A 20993-nucleotide genomic window follows, 5' to 3' on the forward strand; every position below is an offset into this window, starting at 1 on the left:
TAATGCCAATGTGCTGCTCCATTTGCTGCACTCCATACACCAGTTCTTTGTAGACCTCAGGTTAAAACAGAATGAGTGAAGCCTAGAGCCATCCAGCTGTTGTGGTAAAACAGTAGCGCAGGGGGGCTGCAAAACTCCCAGATCCCGGTGTGGGGTCGCCTAGGACTGAAAGATAATGATAAGGTTCCTGGAGGAGCCCTGGGAGACTGCTGCATTTGCCACATAGCAGTGTGTGTATGAGCAGAGCAGGGGTTGGGCAGTACAGCAGAGGGCAGGGGGTCGGGGAAGGTGATGCCACAGACCCCGACCCTTATAGTTTGTCAGTGCAGCGGCCGCATGTCGGCACTGGGAGGTGGTGGATAAGGTAAGAGGGTGGAGGGAAGCACAAAGCCCTCCTTCTCCAGCTGATCTCAGACTAGGGGGTGTGCCAGGCAACTGTCAGCTAGTGAGTGCCGCTCCAGCCGGGACAGTCGCACATGCAGGAGCCCGAGGAGGGCACGATGTGGCCCCAATGTATAAGAGCAGCATGGCACCCAGACTGAGCCCCCGCAGGGCACGGAGATACCTCTTCATCTGCACCTTGTGCCTGTCCTGCTCCCTGCTCTGCTACAACCTCATCCTCCGCAGTCATTCCAGTATGAACAGCCCAGGGGAGCAGTCCAGTATGAACAGCCCAGCGGAGCAGTCTATTATGCACAGCCCAGGGGAGCAACAGCTCAGCTGCCCTCTGCCCCCGTTAGTAGGGAGCAAGAAACTGCTGCAGAACATCCCCCCGTGCCCCCTCTCTGCCAGCAAAGCCCCTCCAAGCAGCAGCCCCGTTACCTACACAACATCGGACCTACAGGGCAGGAACCACACGGAACCGACCCCAGGAACAAGGGCCCCAGCAAAACCCACAGAGCAACTCACGTCTCCCCCCTGGAACTGCACTGCTACCCCCAGATACGGACACAAGAGGCTCCCCCAGGCTATTATTGTTGGGGTTAAAAAGGGGGGAACCAGGGCTGTGCTGGAATTCATCAGGGTGCACCCCCAAGTGCGAGCCATGGGAACTGAACCCCATTTTTTCGACAGAAACTACGAGAGGGGTCTGGACTGGTACAGGTAAGTGCTCAGTGCTCCTCTTTCAAGGGCAACTCACCTCTCATCCATTGTGAGACCCAATGACCCCAGTTTGTAATGAGTAGATGAGCGACAAAATTCACCAGGCGCGAATTTCCACATTTCGACACCGGCGAATAAATTCGGTAAACTGACGCAAAAATTCCCCCGCGTCAAAAAAAATGTAGACGCATGTCGGAAAATTTGCTTGCGTCAACATTATTCGGGCGCCCATTGACTTTAACGCGGACGTCAAAATTGACGCAGGCATCAAAATTTTAGTTTCGAATTTTCCATGGGGGACAAATTCGCCCATCACTAGTAATGAGTTGTTAGAGAGCTTCTCTTAGTGTTTTTTATGGGGTTCACTTAAAAGCTTCACAGTTATAAACGGTGAGTTCTGATGTCATCAGTTATAAACGGTGAGTTCTGATGTCATCGGTTATAAACGGTGAGTTCTGATGTCATTTCTGTCACATGACTCACTGAAACTTGTGTATTATAATAAATAAAGTGCCCCCAGTTGCAAAATATGAGGATATTAGAAGTTACCTCCGAGTTCCATGAGCTGTATAAAATCCCTTTTTTTATATGGTCATGAAACTCCTCGGTAACTTATAATATCCTTATATTTAACAAGAGGGGGTACTTTATTCACTATGTATATATATATGTTTGGCATTTTATAGAAGGTAAGACTAAAACTGAAAAAGGGTTATTCAGTCAACTGTAAATACAGGGACAAAGGGGACAGAAATGTCAACTGAACAAACCTTATTTTTATTTTTTCAGCATTTATAAAGTCACATAGTTGCACCATATATAAATATCTTTAACATTTAGGGGCATCTTCGCCCTTCACCATCGCAGGTTACTAATATAATGTAGCAGCACCCTACCTCCTACTTCTCTGTCTCATCCTACAAGGATTCCTACATCATCTGCAAAAATATCGGGGTGCTCGTTGGAAAGGGAAAGTCAAGCATCGGTTGCCACTAATGGGTTAACTATTACGGGCTGTGGCTGTGGGAGAGTTCCACTTATAAACCCTGCCATTGGCACTTTTTCCTCTGCTCCACTTCAAGCAGCTGGAGGCAGGAGTCGGGGAGTTGCTAATCTGACACATCTTTAAATGAAAAACGAGGAATGAAATCCCATTTGGGAACGCTAATGGCTGAGCCTAATGGGACCCGGTTCCTTAGAAGCTTTGCAACGGTGGCAGAATCGGTGCCAAGGCTGCGACTTTGACAGATGTGCTCCCAGCATTAGGAATGCACCCAAGAGTTGTATAAGCCAGAATTCCACTACAATCCTGTATTTCTGGTCTAGAGAGGAGTGTGTAAGGGGGCAAAGACACACAATTACACTACCAGCAAATGTTAAGGGGTTAAGACAGGGCTCATTGACTAAGGAAAAGGTGCGCCAACCTATCAGCAGTTCTTGGAGTCCAAGCCCACATGATTATCCATATGGCAATTGATAAATATATAAGCACAGAACCTTGGACATACTCGATGCTTTCCATTGGCAGAATTGCTCGACTGAGATTAGCGGCTTTGTCTGCTGAAGGCAGATGCCAGTGTGGCCGCAATACCTACAATTCAGTTTAGTGGTGCTTGTTATCTCTCTTGAATTAACTGATAGCAGCCATTTAAAGGGATACTGCCATGGGGGGGAAAAATTAAAAAATGAATCAGTTAATAGTGCTGCTCCAGCAGAATTCTGCACTGAAATCCATTTCTCAAAAGAGCAAACAGATTTTTTTATATTCAATTTTGAAATCTGACATGGGGCTAAACATATTGTCAATTTCCCAGCTGCCCCCAGTCGTGTGACTTGTGCTCTGATAAACTTCAGTCACTCTTTACTGCTGTACTGCAAGTTGGAGTGATATCATCCCCTCCCTTTCCCCCCCAGCAGCCAAACAAAAGAACAATGGGAAGGTAACCAGATAGCAGCTCCCTAACACAAGATAACAGCTGCCTGGTAGATCTAAGAACAACACTCAATAGTAGTGATGGGCGAATTTATTTGCCAGGCGCAAATTTATGGTATATTTCTGCGTTTCGCCGCGATAATTCGAAGGTGAAAATTCCCCGGTGTCAAAGTATTTTTGACGCCAGCGCCGTCAACAATTTAGACACCGGTGGCAATTAACAGATGCTCATTGACTTTAAAGGCCGTCAAATGTCGCCAGCGTCGAAGTTGGTGCCGGCGTCAAGATTCACGCTTCGTGAAATCTTCGCCCGTTTCGCCGATTTTTTGCCTGTTTTGCGAATTTTCCATCCGCTTTGCAAATTTTCTGCCCGTTTCACAGATTTTCTGCCCGTTTCGCCCATCACTACTCAATAGTAAAATCCAGGTCCCACTGAGACACATTCAGTTACATTGAGTAGGAGAAATAACAGCCTGCCAGAAAGCAGTTCCATCCTAAAGTGCTGGCTCTTTCTGAAAGCACATGACCAGCCCAGATGACCTGAGATGGCTGACTAGACACCAATTTTACAACTAAAATATATATTTTATATATATATATATATATATATATATATATATATATATATATATATATATATATATATATATATACACACACACACGTGGTTTAGGAATTAAATGTTATATTGTAGAGTGAATTATTTGCAGTGTTAAGAGTGTAATTTAGAAATAAAAACGACATCATAAAAGCATGACAGAATCCATGAATGAATAAGCTTCCATCAGTCTGATGCAGGTATAATAATGTTGGTAACTGAACAGTTGCTATGGGTTACTGCACTAATGCACCTTGGTAGCAAATGCGCTCCTTTTATCTCTCACAGACAGCATAAATAGGTACAATCTCAACTGTTCCTGCTGGGATCCATTAAGAAGAGAGCTCATGAGCCAAGGTTTTATAGCTGTTGTTAAACTACAGCTCCCAACAGAAAAAGCTTGAGATCTAACAAATGTATGGATTCAGGTTTCTCCAGGCTTAGAACATGGACTGGACTATCTCTCACCGTACTGATATGGTAGCTCATGGTTCTCAATTATCTGAAATGAATTGTTAAAAGGGTATTTTAGTTTTAGGCTGAAGTACAAGAATGGGACGTGTTATCCAGAATAGTCCGGACCTGGGGTTTTCCAAATAAGGGATCTTTCTATAATCTGGATCTCCATACCATAAAGGGAAAGTAAAGTCTAAAGGCTAGAAATGCTGTATTTTGTACACTAAACATAAACATGAACTTACTGCACCACAAGCCGAATCAAACAAATGATTTATGCTTTCAAAGTTGGCCTCAGGGGGTCACCAGCTAAAGATGACAGCTTTTTCTAACGAAATCCCTTAGGAATGATGTTTTTCAGCGTAATTAAAATGGACATTTTAGGAATAAAATACAGAATAAGGTCTTTAGAGACCATCCCTCAATACTTTGGCTTGGAGACACATCTTAGCTAATGGAATCGCAGGAAAGAAATCCTAGTGTTGCTTCTACAATTTGCACAAACTACCCTATAGGCTGAAGCTCATCCACTGGGATTTGAAGCACAGTCCTGGTTATCAGATCCCAACAACAGACCGGTTTCATCTAAATTGGGTCTCAATAATAGCTGATGGTAGAGCCAAGGAAAATGGATCTACACGAAAAGCATTTTTAGTGAGACATCCCTCATTTCATTTACATGCAAGGAAGAAGGAATCCTGGGAAAGATACACAGTTTTTTTCCTTAAGTTTCTATGTTCATGAAATAGCCTGAAGTTCACCTGCTGTGGTTTAGAGGGTGAGACTTAGCCTATAGCGTATTCAATGAAAACTGAAGTGTTACAAGTGTAACTGCGTTTCATATTCCTTCTGATTAGGGATGTCGCGGACTGTTCTGCGGCGAACTTGTTCGCGCGAACATCGGCTGTTCGCGTCCGCCGCAAGTTCGCGAACGTCGCGTGACGTTCGCCAATAGGCGTTCGCATCAAAATCGTTCGACCATTCGACCATTCGATCGCTAAAATCGAACGAAAATCGTTCGATCGAACGATTAAAATCCTTCGATCGTTCGAATCGAACGATTTTCGGATGTTCGAAGTTCGCGAACTGTTCTCATTTTTTGCCGGTGTTCGCGAACGGCGTTCGCGAACACATTATCGGCGGTTCGCTACATCCCTACTTCTGATTTGCATAGTATTGAAGAGAGGGTCTGCTCATTGGAATGCTAGACTTATATAAAATATTTCTTCTGATTTGTGGACATCTTTGCCAACAGTCAAGTTGGGCATTAAGATTCAGCACTCAATACCCTCAATGTCACCTCTGATGCTGTCATACTTCTCTTTGCACCAGAAGAACCATAATTCCCATTCATAAATAGGAGTTTTGACTATTAAAGTTACCAGGAGCAGGTTTTTGCCAACTCTGGTAACTTTCTGAGCGTTGCCCCCGAGACTAGTTCCTCATGGCAGCATTGACTCTGGATTTAAGTTGACAATTTGGCCCATTCAGACCAAGTTAGCAGCTTATCTGCCCATGTATGGGGCCCTCAATCAGGCATGCCCAACTGATATCTAATCCTAAATTGGGCAGGTTTAAACATTTCAATAGAGCAAGGACCACATTAGTCCTTGCCCTGATGGCCTGCATACCCATTGTTATGACATGATCTTTTGACCCTAGGGCCAAATAATCTCATCAGGCTGATGTTACCCATTTCATATCAGGGAAATATCGTAGAAAGATCCATTCATTTGGCAAACTCTTTCCATGTATGGCCATCTTGCAACAGGGATCAGAAGGATCTTCTGAAAATCTCCAGATGTAGAGACTTTCCTTTTATCTCTCTGTTCTGCTCCTTTCTGATTGCCCTCTGTTTGCTTGGGCCAATAAGATAAGTCACCAGTGTGTTTATACAAAAATATATTTCTTGTTGAATTTTCTCTTCCAGGGCCTAATAAATTGACTTGCATTTGTTTGTCTGCCACAAGACACAAGGGATTTATTTCATCAATTCCAATGAGGCATTCTACATGGGTCATTTGTTACATGACAGTATTTCTTCAGGTATAGCTCTTCTGGACTTCCAGTGAAATGAAAGTGTTGTAGATATCATATTAAATATCTCAATAAGGTGTTGACGTAAAGGAACATTATAGACATTATACAGTACATTTCTCGCAGGCTTGGATTTGCAAGAAGGACCCTGAGACCACAACAAAGAACTCAATTAATTTGAAGGCATTAAGTCCTACATTTTTTAAAAACCCAATTTCTCTGTAATCTGAATCTCAAAAATGCACAGAGTGGATCATTACCACCCTAAAGACATGGCTGAAATCTCTTGGAACTTGACCAATGAATGCAGCCTGAAACTGTGATTTCATCTGACCAAATAGGCTCATTTCACCAAGTATGGGTTCAATGATGGGTTCAAACTCATATGGCTGAGGCAGTGGTTCCCAAACTGTGAGGCTGAAACATGGAAGAAGGGGGCTCAGATTGAAGGCCAGTAAGGGTGAGATCTGAGAGAAAAGTCCATTGGTTTTCCTTATTATACCTTAAAAGGTCAACTAGCTTGAGGGTTACCTGATGTTCTAGATATTCTTGGAACTATGGCTGAATAACTTATATGTCAATGATTTCCTATTTCTCTCACTGTGTGATGAGCTAAGGTGGACCAATACCAAAAGTTGAACCTACAAGGTTTTCTTTGACCTAGGGCAGGATCAAAGCTAAAGGTGGCCATACACGGGCAGATTTATGGGGTGTTCCGACGGGCCTCCCCGATCGATATCTGCCCAAAAATCAGTTTGATTTTCCTTTGTGATTTGGACTGCAATTGGTTATTTGATGTGGTCCTCATCAGGTTGATGCCCATTGCCATCGCTGTTATCCGATCGTTTGGCCCTAGGGTTGAATGATCAGATTAGCCTATCACCCTGCCTTTGTGGGCATATCAGGGAAAGATCCACTCATTTGGCTACCTCACCAAACGAATAGATCTTATAGTGTTTTCCCACCTTAAATCTGACCCTGATCTCATGCACATAATTAGACAAAGGGGGGCTGCTGAGAATAGAAATCCCAGTCCCCCAAGAGCACTCAGCAATTTATTCAGCTGCACAGACATCACCTCCTTTTTACATTTTATACACAACTATATTTAAAATGCCAAGACCAGAGTGGATAAGAGTCATAATATGAAGGCTTAAGAAATAGATCCACTTGGATGGTAATTAATAGACCGTCCTCTTAAAAGAGATCAATAATCGTGATCAGACCCATAATGAGAAAATCTATGGAGAGTTGTGATGAGATTCTGGCGGTGTCTTGTGCTTCTCGCACGCTCACGTTTGCTCTTTGATTTATTTAATCTCTGTAGTGGCTAGGTGCAATGAATACCTCCAAGCTCTTTGTGACATGTCAGCTGGGAGCTTTGTCAGGCTGACTTAATAGAGCTTCAAATGCATCAGCCAGAGCATGGACGTCTGAAAGCCATGCACAGCAACTTAATGTGGCCCAATACATCTCCAAATGAGTCAGAGAGAGCAGTGCTTCTGGAAAGAAATGCTAGGCATTTTAATTCGAGATCTGAATGAGTTTGCCGGGGCAGCAATGCCAAAATGCCACTCATATCATGTGCAATTTAAGATATGGATAGTGAAGCTCTATAGATGGACCATCTCAAAAGCTATATATTAGGGATGGACAGAATTCATAACTTTTGTATTCAGCATCCTCCACAAAAGATTTATTTGAAAACCAAATGACTGGGATTCAGACGAATCCAAAACCAAACCCTGGATTCTGTACCCTCCCTATGCTAAATGCACGTAGTAGGGGTATTGCAATGTAATGCTTGGCGGCTCAATGTGACCTAGGCACCAAAGCTCCAAATGTTTCAGTCATTGTAGATATATCAACCAACAATTCCTAGCAGTTAAGCAAAGAGCATAGGTAAAGCTATAAATGTACCAGCCGGCATAGGGAACAGACACCTAACACGGCACGTTGTTATTTGATAGAAACACACTGTACCTTAATGGGAACTAGATATTAATAGCATTGAAATTATTAGGCAGTTTTGTGGTTTCCATAGAGGTGTCTTTAAGGAATCCAAATAAGGGCAGCTGCCCAGCACCCCACATATAGTGACCCTGCAGATCAATGGCTGTAACCATTATTATCTGCACTTTACAGTGATTATTCATCATTCACATCAGTCCCTCCCCAGTGGAGCTTACAGTCTATGGTCACATTCACACAAAGTAGGCTCAATATTATCAGGAGTCAAAACTTGTTGTATAAATATGGAGTATGGGAGGAAACCGAAGTACACAGAGGAAACCCAACCAGCATTCCTTGCAGATAGTGTCCTGACTGGAACCCAGCACCCAAGCTTTGCAGTAGGAAAAACCAGATAAAAGATCAGGTTAAGATGGCACCAATCTTATCATCATTATATGTGCTGTCCAATCTATGGCCTTTTGTTAATGAGTCAGGGGATGCAACCTACCAGACAGCAGAAGTCATTACATACAAACTAGTGATGTGCAGGTCGGGTTTTCCCCGACCCTAACCTGCCCTCCCTCCACACGCGCCCACCCGCCTGTGACTTCGGGGTTTGTTTTATAAACCCATGCTGCCCCACCCCAACGATGATGTCACAAAAAAGGGGCGGGCGATAAGGCAGCATCTATAAAAAAAAGGAAGCCGGAAGTCGGAACCTGGCAGACCGGCAGTGCAAGGTGGCGGGCGGGGGAGAGCAGGCAGAAGAGCTCAACCCAGACCCACACGCCACCCGCAACCGGAGGTGCGAGGTTGGTGCAAACCCGCCGGACCCACAAACCTGGTCCTGGTATCTCAGAGAAATGTGTTGAGGTTGAACATACACCAAAAATGTTAAAGGGAAAATAAAATTTCCATAGCTGTTCTGCTCCATCTAAGTGTTGCTTAGTGTTGCTAAGTGTTGCCACTTCTCAGCATCTAATCGAGGGGTAAAGAATGATAAGCAATTACAACCATAGAGATGTATCCTCAAGCCTATATTGCACAATGTTCTAAGTCCTCCAATGTGTCACTTCGGCATCCTATATCCAGAACCCAAGCTAAGCTCCCTGGTCTCGGCTCTCACTTCTGCCTTTAACCGCCGCCCTCGGCTAATCAGATGCTGCTAGGTCTTAATAGAGAGAGGAGCAAAGCTAACGGTTCTGGACGAGCAAAGGGGCACAATCGTCTCACCAGGATACTGGAAGGAAGAACACCACCAGGAACAGGCAGGCCAGGCCAGCACAAGCAGAGAATCGTCAGACAGGCCAGAATCAGGATTGGAGAATGTAGAATAGTCAGTGGACAGGCAAAGGATCAGGATCGGAGAGGTCAGAATAGTTACAGACAGGCAGGATCAAGATTGGAGAGATCAGAAAAGTCACAGACAGGCAGGATCAAGATTGAAGAGGTCAGAGTAGTTAATCAGGCAGACAAGGGTCAATACACTAAAGCTCAATAGGATTCACAAGGAATATAACACCCAGGAACAAGCTAATTGAACCTAACAACGGGCAATCATTTCCACACTGAATTCCCCTTTTATACTTTTTGAATGTCGCGCCATAGCGCGTGACGTCATCACAGAGCCACCGACCCATCTGATGCTAGAAAATCATCCAGTGCTCTGCCTACTTCAGCTTGGTTTTATTGGATTGGAGTTTCTTTAATGGAGTTACCGTTGTTTCTCTCAAAGGCTTATTCAGTCAATGCTTATAATTTTGTAACTTGTAGTATTAAATATTAGAACCACAGCCAAGCGCTGTAGAATTCCAGAGCCCACCATAACAATCTTAATTCAGTTCTGCCATAATATCTGCCAGAACCCACCTTAGCTCTTGACCTCATACTATCCATAATTAATTCAATAGCTGTGACTTTTTTTTTTTTTTTAACATATGTGTATTTAACATTAGGGGGGGGGGATATCAACAAAGCAATCCCAGGCTGCACTGACAAGCTTTCAACCATGGGAAAAACTAGCCACAGGGCAGTAAAAACTGCAACTAGAGAGCTGATCCATTATTAAACCAAAAACTCTAATGGGGAGTCATAAATATCTAAAAAGCAACAGTTGTCATGCCACCATCCCATGCCCAAAAGCTGAAGCAGAGTTAAGCTCCCCATAGACACAACGATTCTTCTTGCCGAACGACTGATTTTAGGGAAGTCCGACCAATCTTTCGAAAACATTGTGCGGTTAGTGGGATTCGAACGATCGTACATCTTATGATTTTTCGGCGGACATCTGTCAGGAAATTGATCGCCAGGTCAAAAAATCTTTGTCGGTCCCAGTGCAATGTATCTATGTTTGCAGGGCCAAGCAGGCAGCTCCCCTTTGTTTTCCTGGCAAATTGGTCTTTTTAGTTGATGGTCAATTCGTACGATCGTTCCGAGAAAATCGTGGTCTCACGATGAGGACCGGATCTTTTAAAAATCTCAACATCTATGGCCAGCTTAAGCAAAATGATTGAGCCTTTAAGGTATACAGAACATATGGATGAATATTACTAGACTATTTTGAATTCTTTTAATAATGTACTGGGGTAATTATAGATAGAGCCAACTGTATCTTGACATTTGGTTCAGATGGTTGACTATGTCCTTCATTTACATAGATCATTATAAGAACCTCTTCCATTGAAGTGATGGCTGTGATGTGTTGTATCTGTCAAAACACAGTCTGTTTCAATTGGCTATATCGCTTTAAAATTATACCCTATGTATAGCTAGCATTTATCTGCCATGAAGAGACCATCCATAGAAGTAGAAGCTACCATATGACTTGCCTCAGCAGAGACCATCTCCAGCGACGTCAGAGGGAAAAGCACAATCTATCTAGGGATGTCTCTCTCATCAACTCTCATGAATTTGTTGACGTTCAAATATAAGGAGAATAAACATTGTTTCAAAGAGTCAGATTCATAGAACAGACTGATTTTAGATTAGATTTACAAATAATTTTAAAAACATAGTACAAAGACAAGTATTACCTCTTCAGCAGTTACATCATTGCCTACTAAATGGTTTTCCAGCTATGCACATTTAACCCCCAAGCTCTGCGTGGTAATCTCTAAAGCTGCAAAGATCTTGTTTCTACAAGAGATAGAAAAGGCAGAGTAAGGCTATACTGTCACTTGGGTGAGGAGCTTGCACTCTTTTAATCTGATACAAGGGGTGAAAGGGAACCCTAGGAACACTACTCACTACAGTTTTTTGCTTGAATTCAATTAATAATAACATGTATCCAATTAGCTGAGGTTGAAGAAAGTCTTCAGGTTCAACCTTTTCCTCAAATACTCCATCTTCAGCTCCTAGCTGGTCCACAGGGATGCAAAAACAAAGACCAAAAAAAAAAATCCTGCCTTCAGAATGGGAAATTCCCAAGTTAGTATGGTATTATATGTCTTGTTTCCGGCAACCTCATATTTTCTAAAAGGTTTTTTTTAAAATTATTGATGTTGTCAGCATGAAAGCTTCAAAAACAGACTTTTACAGCTTCTCCCTATAAGAAATCATCTGCACGCCTGAATATAAATCCTCATTTCTTCTGATCTTAGGTGCGCTGTTGCCCTCGTGCCCTTTGGAGAGATCTTCTGTTCAGATAGAAAAAGAATGTCTTATATGTTATATAAAAAAAAATCCATCAATCTCCTTCTCTGTAATAGATTGCCTTTGTAAATCTATCTAGCGAGTCAAGCTAGGGAGACCTGGCTTGGTAAATATCAAAGACATGCACAGTTTCTCGCTTAAAAACATTTATTGGTGCATATATACCACAAAAATTGACATATCAATGTTCAAATCAAACACACCACAAAGCAGTGTCTCCCCCCCAGTCTGCCTACCTGTTGTTAGCCACACCCTCCTGACGCGTTTCGCGCTATTGGGCGCTTCATCAGAGGAGGTGTGGCTAGTGCTGGTCATATCCCTTAAGTACCCGCTGGATTACTTAATGCAGGTTCTAGGGTTGGATACATGCACAATGATTACCAGCAGAATTAATTTCTACAGGTTCGGGGGTGACATATGTGTTACATACAAATCCAAAAAGTCTATTCAATTTGCCACTGTGTACCCATTAACCCCAGTTTTTTACTTATATTATATTTCATTTCGATCCACATTGTAACATTATCTTTATCCAAATCACTTGCCAGTTCACTAATATCGGAGACATGACCATATAATTACAGTGACTAAGTGAATAAAGTGCAATTGTGCAAAAATTAATTAATAATAAATCACTAATACAGTAAAAACATTTTTATATATAAAAATTCATTCACTTTAATCCCATACTGATGTAAGAAACGGTTTTAATTCAAAATGACTATTCATTCCCTCAGGTATAATTGTCCCTAACTTAAAAATCCAGTTAGATTCTAATCTTAGTAATTTTGTAGTTAAATTGCCCCCACTATTTTCATATATTTTATCAATACCAAACATACTTATTTTCTGGGGTATGCCATCATGGGCCATTATAAAATGTTTCAGAATGGGATTGTCAACATCTTTATTATCAATACCTCTTAGATGTTCTCCCAGTCTGACCCGTAACTGTCTGATTGTACGACCAATGTATAAAGCACCACATTCACACTGCACTGCATATACTACATATCTAGTACCACAAGTGATCATTTTGCCTATTTTTAACTCCTGGCTTTTATTTTTAACACTGAATTCTATTACTTTTTTACTTTTATTATTTTTACAGACCACACATTTTTTACATGGAAAAAAAACCTTTCAAATCAAGCCATGTCCTTTTCTCTACTTTTTTATTATTTAGTCGGTTGGGAGCTACTTGATTTGCTATGGACTTGGCTTTCCTACTGATTACCATTGGGGTTAAATTTAATGCTAGAGACCTGGCTTGGTAAATGTTTATGAACTAGCATGGTAGGTTCCTGAGAACATTGTGCAGCTGGCATTCTTCCTTGCTTGAAGATGGCCTCCAGGCATTTCCCATAGTGGTTGGTGAGGATGGGACACCTGTGATGTCATACCTAGTGTAGCTACAACATATTTAATTTGGTAATCCTGGATCTCATGGCAGATAGCAGAACATTTAACTTGCCATTGGCTGACATCTGCAGACTGGTATGTTCCTGAGCAACTTGATGGATATTGTCTGATCCTTCAGTTGTTGGCATGGCTTGCACCAGCTTCTGGCAATGCAATTAATTTATAATGTTCAGTGACACCCGCAGGATTCAGGTCTGTGCCCCGTCGAAGATGACCTTAGCATGCATATAAAAAACACCACTGGGTTCCCAGCAGCTAGTGTGTCTTCCCTTTTTTGTTATGCCCGAGATGTTCACCATCTTAAACAATCTGTCTGTTTTGATAAGTTGAGCTGGCATGCTGTTTTGAACGCGTCAGCCAGTAACCTTTGCTACACCTGTACTTTCTCTAGTGCCGTGTCTGGGAGCAAAGAGATCCATCTAGCAGCCTAGAACAAGCTGTTAGCTTACAGAAATCTCTGAGCTCATTCTGACAGCCCTCATATTGTGCTGAAGCTGTGCCTGGCAGCCTAAATAGATTTGCAATCCAAGGATCAAAGAACCTTGTTGAGTGCCATTCATATATGCAGAAAAAAAAGGTGTAGGGTGTGCATAGTAATATGATCAAATGTTATTCAGCGGCTTCAGACTGAAGGAGAATGCATAAAAGTAAAGGAAAACTAATACCATATTTATACATTTTACGTTGAATTTAGTTTCCTGTTGGTAAAGCACAGCTGCCAAATCCTAGGATTTATAGATTTTCAACGAATCTGTGTTTGCCTTATGTGCCACATCTGAGCCACGGCCTCCTCTTCTGATTGATTGGCAGCTGCTCAGCCTTATGGGCTAGTTCTACATTGAATGTTTGCAAATTAGTGTTGCACAACACAGAGAAGATGAAGTGTCATTAAACAACAACTTAGGAGCTACTGAGTTCCTGTTGGAGTTTGGTGCTATCGAAAAAATAATTATTGTGCACTTAACAGAACCTGTCCATGCTATCGCAATTCATGCAATCCATGCAATTGGTGTAATTTCATGTGAAAGAAATGTATTTTGTCTTGATACAGCTTTTTCACATGCCAATGATATATATTTTTGCATATGCAATATAATGTGAGAGGGTAGGCATTTACCCCCCCCCCCAAATGTAATAAAACATGAAACCAACCAAAAAGATTTTTGCTTTTGACCAGTAAATGCTACCTGCTCATTGGTTGCTATGGGTCACTGCACCTGGGCATACTTTGTCTCTTTTATCACATTACCCCATTAGTCATTACCTTAATAAGAATTAATTCTAGACAAGGTCTAAGCCATCAGTGGGGGACAGGGGGGAGAGCTGCTGACTTCGGGAAGTCATGGACGTTTAAGGGGCCCTGGCCACCAATTTTCTTATAATGTGGGGGGGGAACCTGGCCACCAATATTTTTTAATGGGGGGGGCTGACCACCAATATCTTTTTATTTTTTATTAACATGTGGGAACCCTAGCCACCAACATTTTTTTAGTTTTTTTACTGTGTGGTAGGGGGCGGACCTGTAGGTGGGGCTTGCGGTGGACGCAGCCCAGGGGGCCCAGGAAATTTTGTCGTATGGGGCCCTGTGATTTCTGATGGCGGTCCTGCCTGTGAAGGTTGGGCATGGCCTGGAAGGTCCATCAGTGTCAGGTGGGTTACCTGCTCTTTAAAAGAAAGTCTAGACTACAGATAATTTAAAGTGGCCATAGAAGAATTTTTGTACAATATTCAGTGTGTGTATGGTGGGAGACGAGGTGACCGATATCAGCAGAAGACATGGATATCATTTGGCTCATCGATCAGGCTGGCTGGAAAATTTTGATCAGGCACCTTTGAAGACACCTGAATGTCGCCCATTATTAGTGCTGAATGGTCAGATACAGGTAGAATTCTATTGATTCTACCTGTATATCTGACGATTAAGCTCTACACATCTGTATTGAAACTAACAATTGTAATTGTAATGTCTATGGCCACCTTTAGACTCTACTTGCTGTAGGGGGTGCTGGGAGCTTGAGCCAAAGCCTTAGTAAACAAGAAGTGAGCAGATCACATTAGTGAATATGTGCAAATGGACACCACGAGTGAGTGAGATTAATCCTTGTAGTAACTTATTTGAGTCAGGCTTTGGCTAGCTAGTAGAGGAACCAGAAGCTCCAACATTGAGAGCAGAAGGGTGTACACTGGGCAACTCCTGCAAGGATATGGACTAAAGAGTCTCAAGGACAGACAGACCACTAGCGGAACCACCTTGAATTATGAAGCTGGACACCGGTTGAGTGCTGCTTCTGGCTGTAACTTCTACCTTGATGAAAGTTTAATTTGAGATAAAGTTCCAGCAATAAGAAGCGCTGGTATACTTCCCAGACTGTAGCATTTTGATGATGTTTTTGTGATGATCACATGCTACCTGCTAATGGCCATCCCAGATACTCACTGTATATATTCATACAAAAAGAATTTAAAAACATTAATGGAGGACTAAATGAGGATTAAAGGAGGACCAAGAGTTAGTAAAAAAGCTGGAGAACATACTCCAATAGGGATATAGAAATAGAATAATGAATTCAACTCTTATTATTTCCAGTAGGCAGAGAATCATTTCCAAAAATACATTTTTCTATACCTTTAAACACTGAAAATGTAGTTTGATTAAGGGGAACCATCCTAAATGTTCCAACCACGTAAGCAGTCGCTCGGCTTTCTGGCAGTTACTCGCTCAGTGCGGCTGCACAATACACAGATAAATCTTCCCCCGACAGACTTTTGATTAGGAAATAATTGTAGCAGCTGTAGCTTATTAGGAGATTTTTAATGAATGCAACTTTCTGTATCTAGTTTGGAATTTCACCTTAGACCAATTACTTCAAAACAAATTAACTGAAGCTAAATTCCTGCATAAATGAGACAGGGTCGGAATGTATGCGCTGTGAAAGGCACCTACGTATAACGGCCACTGGAGCTTTTAATGGCTATTACTTAGAGGCGAGTTCCAACTTAAATAGCTGCTTCATCCTTTAAAGGGAAAATATATCCTGCTAATAAGTAAGGTTTACTCTACATTTTATATATTTAAAGATAGAGATGCACAGAACCCTCCTATTTTGTATTTGGCCAAATCCTTGTATTGAACTTAATGGATTCTTCTAAATACCAAACCAAATATGAACCCTCATTGATGGCAGAAATTGCCGGCATGTGGGTGGCAATAGACGTGCGCAATTTTTTCTTCCTTTATATGGGGTTATGTGGGATTTGGTTTGGCCAGACTTAAATCTGGGATTCATTTCATCTCTTATTATTAAACCAGCACAGTGTATGTTAGGTTTATGCCAATATTGCTCTGAATTTGAGAAATCTTGTCTTACTGGTTTAGCCAAGGCCAATGGTCCCTTCCCAGGTCCAATGTGATCCCTGACTGAAGGGATTTTCTGCCCAGTCCAATCAATACATCACCTAGCCCAATCAAATATAATTCAATCATTTTGAGCCCATTCGATTGGCCTTTATTTCCGATGGGAGGATAAGCAATCTTCAGAATTTTTTACAGGTATGGACAGACATGAGCTGAAAGCATATTTGCTCTTCTAGATACTAGTAACATGTTAGCATGAAGGTCAAATAGAGTGAGATAGGGGTGAGCACTTATTTGCTGCTTGTATGTATTCCAGGATCTATGGCTGATGCTGCAGTGTATTAATGAATCAGTAACATTGTTATATACCAAAAAGGTCCATCACCATAGGTTCAGCCTCGAAGGGGATGGAAATGGTTGAACAGCCAACCAAGTGGTTGGTCTACAGCAGTGATCCCCAACCAGTAGCTCGCAAGCAACATGTTGCTCACCAACCCCTTGGATGTTGCTCCTAGTGGTCTCAAAGCAGGTGCTTATTTTTGAATTCCAGGCTTGGGAGCAAGTTTCAATTACATACAAACTGGGTATACTACCAAACAGAACCTCCTTTAGTTTTCCAGACCACATATGGACTGCCAAATAGCCAATCACAGCACTTATTTGACACCCCCAGGGACTTTTTTCATGCTTGTGCTGCTCTCCAACCCTATTTACATTGGAATGTGGCTCACCAAAGGTTGGGGATCATTGGTCTACACTACAGTATGAAATCCAGGGTGCTATAATCTTAAAAAAAAACAAAATATAAACCAGCCAATAGGAGAAAGCCTCTATAGGTTTGATTTGGTCAAGGGAAGTCTAAAACAAGCACTATTTAATAGAGGCATCAAGCTACAGTGCTCATATAGCATTGGCACCCATTTTTTAACACATCATGATTACTAAACAACCTTGATGTAGGCAGAGAAAAACTCAGTATAAAAAAAAGCACAGTATAAATTATCCTTCTCACCTGCTTTATAATTTTTTTGGCGTGCAAAAATTGGCATGTTGAACCTTTGTTGAATCCCAATGCTATGCCCTTCCTATTAAATAACGTGCATTGGCACAGGAGAAGTGCGCCTTAAATGCAGCATTTAATAGACGTGAATCAGCTTAACATATTTATTATTTTAATTATTGTTTTGTTTTGTGTAACGCAATAACTCTGCCTGTCACTTACCAGTGGTTGACACTATTGAGTTGCTTCCAGGGAGGACGTCTGCTGAGGTCAACAACCCTAGCAACTAGGGAACACGTCAGCACATCAACATGAGCTGGGAACTGACAGCAGCCAGGGACGTGTTGTTATGGAAAAAAACCTTTAGACAAGTTGCAAAAAATACGTCTTTTCTACGGATGCCTGCTAAATACAGGTGTGGGATCCCTTACCCACAATCCCATTATCCAGAAAGCTCTGAATTAGAGGAAGGCCATCTCCCATCGACTCCATTATAAGCAAAAAAATTCTGATTTTTAAAAACTATTTCCTCTTTCTCTGTAATAATACAACATTGCCTTCACCTTGTATTTCGTTGTTAGTAAGCTGCATAAATCCATATTGGTGGCAAACAATCTTATTGGTTTTATTTAATGTTTAAATGTTTTTCCAGTAGCCTAAAGTTATGAAGATCTAAATTAATGATAGCGCCATATTCCAGAAAAGCCCAGGTCCAAAGCATTTCAGATTATAGATCCCATACCTGTACTGTGATTTGTAGGAAGGTGAAAATCCAATTAAGCTCATTATCATATTAATACCAATGGCTGGTGTACTCAGTTACAACCTGTTGCAGCAATACTGCTAAGTCCTTTCATGTTCCTTAGGAAATATGCCTCTAAACACCAATTTTCTTCTTATCAAAATGGGCAGGTATCATTATCATTATTATGGAGTCTGAACTGCTCATGGAAGGAATAGCTTCCAATAAATATCACAAGATTACATAGATACGTTTCTAAGGCCACGTTTAACCAACTATCAGCATACATGTAGCAAGGAAACCAAACAAAACAATGCAATTGTCCTACTTGTTGTTTTCTCTTTACTTTTTAAAGTACATGCAATCGGGGGCGAGTGCAATAGGAAGGGTAGTGATTGAAGATTGAGGCAGAGACTAGAGAGTGGCAGGGGTGAGTGATGGACCTGGTGGTGGTGGTGGCGGTGGAGGGGGAAGGTGTGAGTCATTCCTATTGGCCTGGCTGAGAACCAAAGAGCTTCTTAGATGTAGAGGAATTTGGCTGTGTTTGTTTATCGTTAATATGTAATCCTATCTTAAATTGGTCATCTGTTTGACTAACACCTTCGACTGCATCCCTGGTCCAATGCAATCCTTGACTGTTGAGATTTTGCTTCTGGTTCAGTCGATATATGAACAAGCACAAATCAGATAGTCTTAATGGTGGACATAGATTTCAGCATTCATTGGTCAATGGACTGGTGTGTTGATACACATAGTAACATAGTAACATAGTAAGTTAGGTTGAAAAAAGACACATGTCCATCAAGTACAACCTTTTAACTTTATTTTAAACTGCTTAACTGGTGGTTGATCCAAAAGAAGGCAAAAAAAAACAAACATTTGAAGCCTCCTCGATTTGCATCAGAGGGGGAATAAATCCTTCCTGACTCCAAAAATGGCAATCAGACTAGTCCCTGGATCAACTTGTACTATGAGCTATCTCCCATAACCCTGTATTCCCTCGCTAGAGGCCAAGTTGAAAACCAGTGTCTGCCCAGGTATAACCATATTAGCTCAACCCATGCATTCGAGCATTGGTCCCACACCACTCAAGCCTTTTCCTAAGTGTGTTAGTGGCATTAAATATTTTCTGCATTCTTCATTAATATGTTATTTATTGACTTCTCACCTAGAAACCTGATGCCTCGATCTCTGGACCAACAAATAACGGTGGAAAAAACTCCCAGCTACTTTGTGACTCGGGATGCCCCTAGAAGAATCGCACACATGTCACCACGTGTCAAGTTGATTGTGGTTGTCCGGAATCCAGTTACCCGTGCCATTTCAGACTACACCCAAACTTTGTCCAAAAAACCTGACATTCCCAGCTTCAATGAACTGGCCTTCCGCAACAGGACCAGCGGGGAGGTAGACACTGCCTGGAATGCCATTCGGATTGGGCTTTATGCTTTGCACTTACAGCCCTGGCTCAGCCATTTCCCCATATCCCAGATGCACTTTGTCAGTGGAGAGCGCCTCATCATTGACCCTGCTGGTGAAATGGCAAGAGTCCAGGACTTCCTCGGCCTCAAACGTCTGGTCACTGATAAACACTTTTACTTCAACAAAACCAAGGGGTTTCCCTGTCTCAAAAAGCCTGGAGGTGGTGGAGCACCTCGTTGTCTGGGCAAATCTAAAGGTCGAACTCATGTGCAGATTAACCCAGAGGATATAGAACAACTGCAAGACTTTTACAGACCCCATAATATAAAGTTCTATGAGACTGTTGGGCAGGACTTTCACTGGGAATAGGGAAACGAGTGCACTGTATGTGATGTGTATACACATGGTTCCGAAGCACTGGGATTAATGGCACGGAATAGGGGAGATCTAGAAAATGTTGAGTGATCAAGAGGATCAATAAGCTAAATACAAAAAGGCATTTCTTCTGATGACTGAGTTCTCAGAAGGAATGCCATGTAGCCAGGATAAAGAATGGACCAGTAAGCAGGAAGAGAGAAAAAGGAATAGGGAATTAGACTGTATCCAATCACTCCTGATGTTTGGACTGAATGGAGATGATAAAATAGGGCTGAAACACTGAAAATATATGAGGGGCTCAAAGGTTTATAATTCTACCGATATCAAGAAATCAGCAATTAGCCATGATTACTCTGGTGGTATCTCCACCAGTTCCTAAAATACCTCTCCAGAGACAGTTGTGGCAACCTTAGCTTGGCAACAGATGTAGAGCAACTGATTGCCAATATCTGGTCTTGACACCAGGCCAATCAAGCTAATTGGTTACTACATGTTATTAAACCAATGCAGTGTTGCACTAGATGGGCCCTACAATGTGCTCATAAATCATTTTTAATGTATTCTACATTTAAATTATAAAAGACTGTATGCAGTACACAAAGTGGTACTTTTATTTATTATTTACAAGGAAAAACGGGTAGAGATCCAAGGCCTACATTTTAAATGGGGCATTAACCTTCGATAGCGGTGTTTCTCTACCCCAGTGTTGCTGAGTTAAAGATTCCAGCATTCTCCATCATATTACCAAGGCTTAAAGTAACAATTACCAAAGTGTCTAGCTGGTCTCTGGCCTTGATCAGTGCTTGGGGTGCCTCAGCCTTAAGGACAGTTAGGGTGAGATATGAGGTGAATGCCTACCATCTATTTTCAATACTCATGAAAGCTTAGCTTGAAGGTCAAATAGGGTGGGATTTGGGGGTGCTCACTTATTGCTGCTCTATG

General features: G+C 41.9%; 1 protein-coding gene across 1 annotated transcript; it reads left to right on the forward strand.

Moving 5' to 3' along the window:
- The first annotated feature begins 275 nt into the window (after window positions 1–275).
- Window positions 276–20683, forward strand: hs3st2.S (heparan sulfate-glucosamine 3-sulfotransferase 2 S homeolog). The gene is made up of 2 exons (XM_018239199.2): window positions 276–1104; window positions 19424–20683. Exons 1-2 carry the CDS (start codon window positions 512–514, stop codon window positions 20040–20042), a joined length of 1212 nt encoding a protein of 403 aa, XP_018094688.1. The 5' UTR covers window positions 276–511; the 3' UTR covers window positions 20043–20683.
- Window positions 20684–20993: the final 310 nt, after the last annotated feature.

This window comes from Xenopus laevis, chromosome 9_10S (assembly GCF_017654675.1).
Source record: "Xenopus laevis strain J_2021 chromosome 9_10S, Xenopus_laevis_v10.1, whole genome shotgun sequence".
Lineage (NCBI taxonomy): Eukaryota > Metazoa > Chordata > Amphibia > Anura > Pipidae > Xenopus > Xenopus laevis.

Excerpts from the sequence above, each read along its gene's own strand:
- hs3st2.S (XM_018239199.2), top strand. The coding sequence starts at position 512 with ATGTATAAGAGCAGCATGGCACCCAGACTGAGCCCCCGCAGGGCACGG. Across the intron at positions 1,105-19,423 it reads AGGGGTCTGGACTGGTACAG|AAACCTGATGCCTCGATCTC; the intron begins GTAAGTGCTCAG and ends CTTCTCACCTAG.